Raw genomic sequence first — 11,900 nt, 5'->3', positions numbered from 1 at the left:
TCTTAATTTTTAAGTTTTAATTATTTGAGTTAATTGTGAGTATAAAAGAATATAATGAAAAATGATAGATATTTATTAAGTATTTATGTCTAATGAAAGATGATGATAAAAATAATAAGTTTAGAAAATATTAGAAATTCAAAAAATTAACATATGAATAAAGAAATCAATTAAAGTAATTCATTAATAAAATTCCTAATATTTGTTCCGTGATAAACAACATATCATGCAATAAAGTTTAAAGTAACTGACGTGTGACGTGGGGGATTATTTTTGGTGGAGAGGTCAGAGGAGAGCATAGAAATGAAAATATTTTCCTAGGAAACAAACAAAAAGGGAGGATCAAGTGGCTGACAGGGGTGGAGAGGAGAGGAGGAGGAGGGAGAGGAAAAAAGCGGCATGCACGCATTGGGAAGCGGACAGCCTTGGAAGCGGTTCCTTCTAAATCCTCATCACACGTGTATTCCCTCATTTCTCTCCGTTCTATTTCTCTCTCCAAACACTCTCTTTCTTTCTTCTTCCAAAACTCTCTCTCTTCTGTTTTTTTTTTCCTTTTATTTTCCATACAAGCAAACACCATTTTTTTTATGTGGGTTTTCGCAGCAGTTTTCTTGGAATTTGGATATCGGAATGGCTGGAAACGAGTGGATAAATGGGTACTTGGAGGCCATATTGGTCAGTGGAGCCTCCGCCATTGAAGACTCCAAGGCCACGCCCATCGCCTTGAGGGAGGGAGGCCATTTCAACCCCACCAAGTATTTTGTAGAGGAAGTGGTCACCGGGGTTGATGAGACTGATCTCCACCGGACATGGATCAAGGTCGTTGCCACTCGCAACACCCGCGAGCGCAGCTCCAGGCTCGAGAACATGTGCTGGCGTATCTGGCATCTCGCTCGCAAGAAGAAGCAGGTTCTTGTCTTTTTAGATTCTTTTTCTCTTTTTCTACTGATCTATATTGGTGTCTGTTGGTTTTCTTGCGTACAGGCTTTGTTTTGATTGTTTTCTTGTTCATGAGGGTACGGTTGTTCTGTTTTTGCTGTAATTTCGGATGATATAGTGAGTTTTTGAGGAGGGTATGGATTTGAGTTTGTGTTTGGTCGATGAGAAAATCCGGGTAACGAAAAGAAAATGAAATCTTCGACGTGGGACTTCTTTTAAAACCTTTTCTGGGAGACCCGAGGGAAAATTCAGGTGAATTTGATAAGACTGTCTGGTTTATTTGGATTGAGCTTTCCATTGTTGGAACTGACCGGCACAGAGAAAAGATTGATGATTTAGTTTTTCTTGTTCCAATCTTTAGGTGTAGGAAAATCTTTCATTTTCTTTAGAACCATATATTCTTATGGGTTTCCTTGATGTTTCTTGTGGAACTTCTTTCATGATTGTTTTCTTGTCAATGAGGCAGAAGATGTTACCTTCCGTTTTTGGTGCGATTTTGGATATTGTATTGTGATTTGGAGGTGGGTATTAATTTAAAAATGAGCTTGGTTGATGGAAAATGTGGGTAAGTGGCAGAAAGAGAAATCTTGATGATGGACCTTTTTTTTTCTTTTTCTTTTTCTTGGGATAGGAGGAAAAATTCAGTCTTGTAAGCTTGATGGGCCTGTTTGGTTTATTTGGAGTGAGTTTCTCAAATTGATTTTCAGTGACATATATTGTATCTTTGAGGTGGATATTAATGAAAATGTCTGTTAATAATCTGTTTGGTTGATGAGAAAATGTGGTTTAAAGAAAAGAAATGAAAATTTGAACATTGGAAATTTTTTTCCCAGATTGAGGGAGAATGAATTCAATCTACTCAGCTCACTTTTATGTCATCTTCTTAATTTGTTATTTGTCACAGAAAGAAAATAGAAACGAGATTAATTTTCCCATCCAAAATGGAATGCTTGTTAGTCTAAAATAGAACGTTTATGATTTGAATAGCTGGAAGTGGAGGATCAACAGCGCTTGGCAGCTCGGAGATGGGAGCGGGAACAAGGACGCAGGGATGCTACCGAAGACATGTCGGAAGACTTGTCAGAAGGAGAGAAGGGTGAAACTGTGGGAGAGTTGTTGCCAGGTGAGACCTCGAAGAAGAAGTTCCAACGAAATTCCTCCAACTTAGAAGTATGGTCTGATGATAACAAGGAAAAGAAGCTTTACATTGTCCTTATCAGGTACTTCATATGCTACACTACCTATATTTCGTATTGGGATTTTCATTTGTAGATCGAGTTTGAGCCATATTATCCTTTAATTATGTTGTTTGCGAGTGTTTCTTTTTAATGCTCAGTAACCAAAATCAGGAAATGGTTGGAAGTCATTTCAATGAATAATAACTTCAAACAAGAATTAGAAAGATATCTCTTCCCCTGTTTCAGTTTTTTAACTCTCTCTTCAATGCTCTGTTTGGTTGCTGAGAAAATGGTGGACAACAGAAGAAAATTTGAAATGTTTTAACGGTGCTCTGGCATATGTAAATCAAGGACTTCCAGGAGTGTCTCTTTAACTTCTACTCAGAAGTACTTTTACCAGTTTTCTTGGGTTATGGAATCATATCTTCCAGTTTTTAGAGAAATATTTTCCTAGAAATTACTCCTAGACCGTGTAATTTAAAGATATAATGCAGTCTAAAATTCTATCTGTAACTGACCATGTATAACTAAGTATGGAATTAACAATTTCAACGAATCTTCTTGACCAGTCTGCATGGTTTGGTACGTGGAGAAAACATGGAGCTAGGTCGTGATTCTGACACTGGTGGTCAGGTACCCGCAATGTGAAAAAATTATTGCATTGTCAAATATTGTTTCTCATTTCTTTGGTGTCTCTTGTTTACATCAAAACCAGGTTAAATATGTGGTTGAGCTTTCTCGAGCACTTGCTAGGATGCCAGGGGTGTACAGGGTCGACCTCTTCACTCGCCAAATTTCTTCGCCTGAAGTGGATTGGAGCTATGGAGAGCCAACTGAGATGCTTACTGTGGGTGCTGAAGATGCTGATGGAACCGATGTGGGAGAGAGCAGCGGGGCTTATATTATAAGGATACCTTTTGGTCCACGTGATAAATACCTCCGAAAAGAAGTCCTTTGGCCCCATATTCAAGAATTTGTAGATGGAGCTCTGGCTCACATTCTTAATATGTCAAAAGTTTTAGGTGAACAAATTGGCGGGGGTCAGCCTGTTTGGCCATATGTAATTCATGGTCATTATGCCGATGCAGGGGATAGCGCTGCTCTTCTTTCCGGTGCTTTAAATGTCCCAATGGTACTGACAGGACATTCTCTTGGACGAAACAAGCTTGAACAGCTTCTTAAGCAAGGAAGGCAATCAAAAGAGGATATTGATTCAACATATAAGATTATGAGAAGGATTGAAGCAGAAGAGCTTTCCCTTGATGCTGCAGAACTTGTGATCACAAGTACCAAACAGGAGATTGATGAGCAATGGGGACTTTATGATGGATTTGATGTCAAGCTCGAGAAAGTTTTGAGGGCTCGTGCTAGACGTAGGGTCAATTGCCATGGGCGTTACATGCCAAGGATGGCGGTACGAAGACTATCTTTTACATTTTATCTATCCATGCATTATGAGGATTTGAGATTGTATGCATGTTAATGTCTACTTGAACTGAGAACGCATTTCCATTCTACCATCTTCACTAACCTTAAAGAAGAATCACTTACTAAAGGTCACAAGAATTTTGTTTAATTGAATCAAGAATTACCATTAAAAATATTTTGCAGGTTATTCCTCCTGGGATGGACTTTAGCAGTGTTGAGGTTCAGGAGGATGCCCCTGAAGTGGATGGAGAACTCATGGCACTTGCTAGCTCTGATGGTTCTTCTCCAAAAGCAGTCCCTGCAATATGGTCAGAAGTGAGTATCTGGTTGTCTGTAACTATTTGTTTCTGCTCATCTTCTTCATGTCATTATCTCACATTTAACTCGGTTCTGCAGTTGATGCGCTTCCTCACAAATCCACATAAGCCAATGATCTTGGCCCTATCAAGACCAGATCCAAAAAAGAACATTACCACTCTTCTGAAAGCTTTTGGGGAATGCCGTCCACTGAGAGAGCTTGCTAATCTTGTAAGTAGGCTTGTGCGATTACTTGATTTTTTTAGTCACTTAACAATAATAATTGAAGTCTTGCAACAAAACAAATATTCTTGCATATAGACACTTATAATGGGGAACAGAGATGATATCGAGGAGATGTCTGGTGGAAATGCTAGTGTCCTGACAACAGTGTTGAAAATGATTGATAAGTATGATCTATATGGGCAAGTAGCTTACCCAAAGCATCACAAACAATCTGATGTTCCAGACATCTACCGGCTGGCAGCCAAAACAAAGGTTGGTCAAAGGTCGCATATTTATCTAGCTTTTTACCAGTTTTACATTGTTGATCAGCTGATATGTTGTAAACATGGCAGGGAGTTTTCATAAATCCAGCTTTGGTTGAGCCTTTTGGACTTACCTTGATCGAGGTTGGTTTTGATTTAGTTGCACCTTTCATGATGTTAACTTCATTCGATCAAGAAAATGAAATTTTGATCTCTGTTTGTTTGCGCTAATGTAGGCTGCAGCACATGGGCTTCCAATGGTTGCTACTAAAAATGGTGGTCCAGTTGACATTCATAGGGTAAAAATGACCTCTTTTTTCCTTTTTCTTTTTCTAATTTTAATTATAAATGATGCATATTGGTCACTTTCCTGGTTCACAATGTCAAATTTTCTTCTACACTGCATATGATTGCTGATGAGAAAGGTGAAAAGGGAGAAAAATTCAGGATTTTGCAGCACCTTTTGGAGTTGAACTGTTGCTGTAGATTCTGAAGCTTCTTTTCCCCTTCATTTTCTTGACAACCAAATGTGTGCAGAAATTTGTGAAAGGGAAACAATGATCTATTTGTTTTTATAATTATTGTTTGTCGTTTTCTTAGGCACTCAACAATGGTCTGCTTGTGGATCCTCATGATCAAGAGCAAATTGCTTCTGCATTACTTAAACTAGTCTCAGAGAAAAACTTGTGGATCGAATGCAGAAGGAATGGTTGGAGGAACATACATCTCTTCTCATGGCCTGAACATTGCCGCACATATTTGACAAGAGTTGCAGCCTGCCGTATGAGGCATCCACAGTGGAAAACTGACACCCCAAAGGATGAAGTGGCTGCTGATGACTCTTGGAATGATTCACTTAAGGATGTGCAAGATATGTCCCTTAGGCTTTCAGTTGATGGGGAAAAAATTTCACTTAATGGATCACTTGAGCATTTGGCTGCAGCCTCTGGTGAACATGAGCTGCAAGACCAAGTAAAACATGTCCTAAGCAGGATAAAGAAGCCAGAAAGGGCCTCCCAAGATTCTGAAGGCGGAAAGAAAGTTGTTGATAATGTGCCAAGCAAATACCCCATGTTGAGGCGGCGGCGAAGATTGATTGTCATTGCACTCGATTACTATGATAGCAATGGAGCTCCTGAAAAAAAGATGATTAAAATAGTGCAAGAAATAATGAAGGCTGTTCGATCAGACTCACAAACAGCAAGATTCTCAGGGTTTGCTCTATCAACAGCAATGCCAGTGTCAGAAACAGTGGAGTTCATGAAATCAGGGAAGATTGAACCAAGTGAGTTTGATGCTTTGATTTGTAGCAGTGGGAGTGAAATGTATTACCCGGGTACTTACACAGAAGAAGATGGGAAGCTTTTACCTGACCCAGATTATGCATCGCATATTGACTACCATTGGGGACGCGACGGATTGAAGAATACCATTTGGAAGTTGATGAACACAGATGAAGTTAAAGGAGGAAAATCTAAAAATCCTTCCAAACCCATTGAAGAAGATGGCAAATCAAGCAATGCCCATTGTGTTTCTTACTTGATAAAGGATCTCAGTAAGGTATATATAAATTATACTGCTGGCATACACAATAATTGTATTTTTATTTTTTATTTTTGATAATATTTGGGTTTTTTGGGCTTATCCAGGCGAAGAAAGTGGATGATTTGAGGCAGAAGCTTAGGATGCGGGGGCTCCGCTGTCATCCTATGTACTGCAGGAACTCAACAAGATTGCAAGTCATTCCCCTCCTTGCATCTCGAGCACAGGCACTCAGGTATGTGCATAATTCTCCATTTTTTTCTCCAAGAAAATGTCATTAATGAATTCAAAGTCATTCTTCTCAGAAATTTCTTTAAATTACATCTTTATACATATGAATAGAGTTTGCGTCACTTCCAATGATTTTTAGGTACCTTTTCGTGCGATGGAGACTGAATGTTACAAACATGTATGTAATTCTTGGTGAGACTGGAGACACTGATTATGAAGAACTGAGGTCTGGTACCCATAAGACAGTGATCATGAAAGGAATTGTGGAGAAAGGTTCTGATGAGTTGCTTAGAAAATCAGGAAGCTACCATCGAGATGATGTCATTCCAGGAGACAGCCCACGGGTAGCATACACAAGTGGGGAAGCAACTGCCAGTGACATTGCAAAAGCGTTACAGCAAATAGCGAAATCCACGGCCTGAATGTGAGCTTGTAGTCTATTCTTTTTCCGCTCCTTTTTGATAATTTTATGACATGGAAGTCTTCTGTTGATATGAAGCATTTGCCAATGTGGAATCTGCCAAAATGTAATTAGATATGATGATTCCCATTAGTCCAAAAATACTTCTGTTGTCATTCAGATATTGCATATCAGAACCTACACTATAGCTTTAATAAGAATCTCTATGTCCGTTTACTGATTTAATTTAGTTCCCTCCAAATATGGTTAGAAATTAAAGCTTTGTTGGATCTTGGAAAGAATGAGAGTAAGATAGGGGAGCTTTGAGAAATACTCTCATTTCCTTTTGTTCTTTGGAATCACTTACATTGGATGGAATGATTTGATTAATTAGAATGTCTACTTATGAATTCAATGAAGGCTGGAGATGGGATTATATGGTCTCTTTCTGTATGAAGATTTGCATAAGCCTTTTTCTATTGTCAGTTTGTTGGGCCAACCAGTTACGTAGCTTTCTCAGCTACCCACTTAAGTGACTTAAAGCTTCTAGATGTTGACGGGCTTTAATTAAAAATTTGTACATTTTTTATTCATTTAATTTTGAGTTAATTTTATTCACCTTCCTTGAAATTTGGTTTAAATATACTTAATCACCATAAATTTGAAATTTTATCAAATACTTTTTTTTTCTTTTTCTTTTTTATCTTTCTTGTTTGTTTGTTATTTAATTTTTTTTTTCACCCATGACTCATTCGATTCAAAATAGATATTTAATGAAATTTCAAACTCATAATGGTTAAGTATATTAGCGCAAACCTTAGAGGAGGTGAGTAAAATTTACTATTAATCTGTATAAAAAAAAAAAGAGGAAAAATAAGTAAAATGAGTTTGAAGTGACATATAAAAATAATTGACTTAATTTAAAAAAAAAAATTCTTCACTTTTTCTTTTCTAATACTTTTCTTCTCTAGAAAGATTAAATTGGAAATTATCAAACCATTTTAAGAATTATACAATCAAATTTTAGATCAAATTCTCTACTAATCTACTTATTAAAGCAGAGTAATTTTCTTAACCAAGATAAACACAAAGAAAATTAACTAATCAAGATACGGAGAAAATAAGGTAATGATACCAAGATTTAACATGAAAAATCTCTAAAGAGATAAAAAACCATGGGACTATATGCGATTGAAAACATCAACTATGAAGAATAAGAACTGAGTATAAGGTTTTACCTAACTCAAGTCTACTTGAAGTTCTTGTTTATGATATCATATGTGACCCATTCTTCAATAAAACTAACTTTGTTAAGTTAGCATGAGTTTTTATTGGGGAAAAAGTAGAAGAGAGCATGGATAGCTGCCCCATTTGTGTTTGTTTTGGACTATTTGGAGAGAGAAATCAAAGAGTATTCGAAAATGTGAGTAATTGGTGCAATTGCTCAAATCCTCTTTTTATGTATAATTTTTTGGATCATGTTAGTTATTGTACATATGAGGCATCATTGTTTATGTTGGATTTTGTTCATTGGTTGGGCTTTAGGCAAAAGGAAGGAATACTTTATTTCTCTTTTTATTTTATCATTGTATGACATCCCTTTGTATATTTCTTATATACTTTGTGCACTTTTTCTGAAGCGCTTTTTGCTAATATATATATTTTTTGCTTGCTTATAAAAAAACTCATCAACACTACTCTTAAAACTAAGAGCCCGTTTGATAGTGATTTTAAGAAACGCTTCCAATATTTTTAACACTTGAAAATTTTTATCATTTAAGTGTTACAAAGATTAGAAACGTTTTCTAGAATTACTACCAAACGCACTCTAAGAAATGAAAGAAAATAAAAGAAAATAGCATCATATCTTTAAATCACAAACTTTTCATCACAAGCACCTAAGAAAAACATATGTCCAACCAAATAATCCTACTATAATGATTTAGGCCCATCAGTCTTGTGGGGAGTCTTTATAAAATTATTGCCAAAGTCCTAGCAAATAGGCTGAAAAGAGTGATGGGAAAAGTGGTTTCGAACAGTCAAAATGTGTTTGTGGGAGAGAGACAGATTTTGGATGCAGTTTTGGTAGCTAATGAGGCGATTGACTCAAGGAAGCGAAGCGTCGGTGTAGGTTTAATGTGTAAATTGGACATTGAAAAGACTTACGATCACGTAAACTGGAGGTTCCTTCTTTCAGTTTTGGACCCAAGTGGCGAAACTGGATTTTATTCTGTATTTCAACTGTGAGAATGGTAGTTTTAGTGAATGGCACTCCCACAGAGTTGTTCTCAATGTTTAGAGGCCTAAGGCAAGGAGACCCATTCTCACCTTATCTGTTTGTGCTAATGATGGAAGCTTTTAGCAATTTAATATCAAGAGCTGAGGAGAAAGGTTTCATTAGGGGCTTCAAGGTAATGGGGAGACGTGGAAAAGGGGTTTCAGTTTCCCATCTGTTGTTTGCAGATGACACTCTTCTTTTTTTGCAAGGATAACAGGGACTAGTTGGATTTTTGGAAGTGGATTGTTATTTGTTTTGAAGTGGTATCAAGCCTAAAAATTAACATGCAGAAAAGTGAAATTATTCCAATTGGGGGCGTGGAGGATGTGGACAGAGTAACTGTAGTTTTTGGATGTAAAATAGGGAATCTCCCTACTACTTATCTAGGTTTACCTCTTGGAGCCCCTCATAATTCGTGTAGAGTATAGGATGTTGTAGAGGAAATATTCAAGAGAAAATTAGCTACGTGGAAAAAACAATATCTTTCTAAGGGAGGTCGTCTTACCCTCATTAAGAGCACTTTCTCAAATCTCCCCATTTATTTTATGTTGCTTTTTGTAATCCCAAGGAAAGTGAGACTTAGATTGGAGAAAATTCAAAGGGAGTTTTGGAGGAGAAAAAGAAGATCCACTTGGTAAGATGGGCGGTTATTTGCAAAGATAAGAGGCATGGAGGGTTGAGTATAAGGCATTTGAAGGTTTTCAATCATGCTTTGCTTGGAAAATAGAGTTTTTGGAGGAAAGTCATTGTTGCTAAATTTGGAGAGAAGGAAGGGGGTTGGACCACTAGAGAGGTGAGAGAGTCTTATGGGACGGGCCTTTGGAAAGACATTAGAAAGGGTTGGGAGGAGTTCTTTCTTAGAACTAGTAATCGTATTGGAAATGGTAGACGCACAAGATTTTGGTGGGACATTTGGGTAGGAGATTCTAAGCTGAAGGATTTTTTCTCTTTGCTGTTCAGAATTGCAACACACAAATCTCCTGTAGTGGCTGATCTTTGGGGGAGACAAGGAGGTGGTGGCGGAGGCTGGGAGGTGCACTTTAGAAGATCCTTCCAAGATTGGGAATTGGAGGAGGTGACTCGTTTTTTGGATTATATTTCTACAGTAAAGGTTCAAGAAGGGGATGATTCTTTAGTTTGGAAGATTGAGAGGAGGGGAAAGTTTAATGTTAAATCTTATTATAGGTCTTTAAAGGACGAGAATAGCCCCTTATTTCCAGCCAAAGAGGTTTGGGGTTCGTATGCCCCTCTTAGAACTCGTTTTTTTTGCTTGGAAAATAGTTTGGGGTAAAATTTCTATTGTAGATATGTTAATGAGGAGGGGTTGGTCTATGGTTAATAGGTGCAGTCTTTGTAAAAAGAATGAGGAATTGGTGGACCACATCCTAATTCATTGTGGTAAGATAAGAGAGCTTTGGACTTTGTTGCTTTCTTCTTTTGGGGTGGTGTGGGTGTTCCTGGCTTTAATGAGAAATTTGCTTCTAGAATGGAAAATTAAGGGCCTAGGGAAGAAAAGGAGAGCAGTTTGGAGATTGGCGTCTATTTGTCTTTTTTGGTGCATTTGGGAAGAGCGAAACCGAAGAACGTTCCAAGAGGAAAAGATGTCAGATACTTACTTGAGGAACCTTTTTTTTTTGTCTCTTCTTGAGTGGTCTCAACAGTTTTTGGACTTTGACTATCTCTCTTTTGTTAATTTTTTGGGTGATTGGCTTGTTGGTTAGCTTTTTCCTCTCTAGGTTTTTTCTTTCTCTTGTTGCCTTGTTTTTGGATTTCTTTGTATACTGTCAGTGTACGTAGGGAGCGCCCCTTGTTTTGGCGTTTTTTAATTTATTTTTCTCTTTGTCTATAAAAAAAGAAAAAACTATAATGATTTATCTAGGTTATGAATCCAACTCCAAACCTAAAACAACAAGATCCAACACTTTCTTTCTTTCACTTCCATTTCTCACCCACCAAACAATGTTCAGACAAAATTCAACAAATCAAAACTAAATGATATTTCTAACAAATAAAGGAACAAATGGAAACAAGCATAATAATACAAATTCAACAAAAAAATAAGAAAAGTACCAAAAAATATCAAATGATTTTCAAACCAAATCACTTACCTAACCATTAGATCTCTAGATTAGTAATTGATTTACACCAAAAAATGAAAGGAACTCCATAGATCCTTAACAAAAAAAGAAAAAAAAAATTGAATTTTATCTTCACTAATTTTATTTTATTTTTGAATCATTTCATTCGTGAGGAGCTAGATGAGAAGAAACTCTCAAGTCCAGTTTTGGAGTAGAGATTTCCCTCGAGGAATCTTTAGAATTACCACTGCTTAGCTTTTAATTCACCTCTGACCATCAAATGAAATGTGAATAACTTGTCCCTAGCCCCGACTCTACCTGACAAAAAAAATACACACATACACACAAATAATGGATTGATGGAAACAAGAAGAAAAAATTGACAAAGATTTGTACCTAAGGAAGTAGTGGATTCAGATAAAGAGATTTCAAATGAAGTTTCAATAAATTCTTTATTTTGATTGTCAGTGGTGGCTAGTGGTGTTCAACTATGGAGCTCATCAGTGCTTGATGTTAGTGTGCAATAGAGGTAGAGGTCATCAATGGACTCCAACTATGGATAACTATTTGAAGTCTTTGTCAAGGTGTGGGTGAGAATATGCAAATGAGATCTATAAGTAATATTGTATGAGTTGACGCTTCTAGAAAGTGCTAAGGTTGCCCAAAAAAATTAAAGAGGTATAACATGATGCTTCTAAGAAGTGCCAATGTTGACTACTTAAATCGATTATAAGTGCCAACTCATCCTTCTAACAATTGTCATTGTTTACATATTTCTAAAAAGTGCCAATACATTTATGTTAGAAGTGCTAAATTTGGCTCATTTCCTATACACACCATCTTAGTACCTAAGTATTTATGTCTTTCATAAGCACAAGAAATTAATTGTTAATAATTCTGTTTTTTTTTCTTTTAGTAGTAGTAGTGAAGTCATTCTAGGCAAGATCCCCAAAGGTATTTTCAAGCCTTACCAAGCAAGATCCCCAAAAGTGGAGTATTTCAAAGCAAGAATACTACAAGTGCAGGCTTGAAAAGACTGCT

General features: G+C 36.9%; 1 protein-coding gene across 3 annotated transcripts; it reads left to right on the top strand.

Annotated features, from left to right (window-relative positions):
* Positions 1 to 374: 374 nt before the first annotated feature.
* On the top strand, positions 375 to 6,917 carry LOC117913756 (probable sucrose-phosphate synthase 2). Of its 3 annotated transcripts, none has more exons than XM_034828779.1 (13): positions 375 to 460; positions 604 to 909; positions 1,927 to 2,159; positions 2,687 to 2,750; positions 2,833 to 3,531; positions 3,729 to 3,860; positions 3,942 to 4,073; positions 4,164 to 4,340; positions 4,421 to 4,474; positions 4,567 to 4,629; positions 4,931 to 5,890; positions 5,980 to 6,107; positions 6,243 to 6,917. In XM_034828779.1, the coding sequence occupies exons 2-13, from the start codon at positions 631 to 633 to the stop codon at positions 6,523 to 6,525; spliced, it is 3,204 nt and encodes a 1,067-aa protein (XP_034684670.1). In that variant the 5' UTR covers positions 375 to 460; positions 604 to 630; the 3' UTR covers positions 6,526 to 6,917. The 3 variants fall into 3 exon arrangements, with proteins under 3 accessions (XP_034684670.1, XP_034684671.1, XP_034684672.1); XM_034828780.1 differs by having other exon boundaries at positions 385 to 460; positions 607 to 909; XM_034828781.1 differs by lacking the exons at positions 375 to 460; positions 604 to 909 and adding an exon at positions 921 to 1,191.
* The last annotated feature ends 4,983 nt before the right edge of the window (positions 6,918 to 11,900 follow it).

This window comes from Vitis riparia, chromosome 5, assembly GCF_004353265.1.
Source record: "Vitis riparia cultivar Riparia Gloire de Montpellier isolate 1030 chromosome 5, EGFV_Vit.rip_1.0, whole genome shotgun sequence".
In the NCBI taxonomy this organism is placed as follows: Eukaryota; Viridiplantae; Streptophyta; class Magnoliopsida; order Vitales; family Vitaceae; genus Vitis; species Vitis riparia.
Note: the sequence above shows the minus strand (reverse complement) of the source record. Positions and strands in the feature narration are given on the sequence as shown.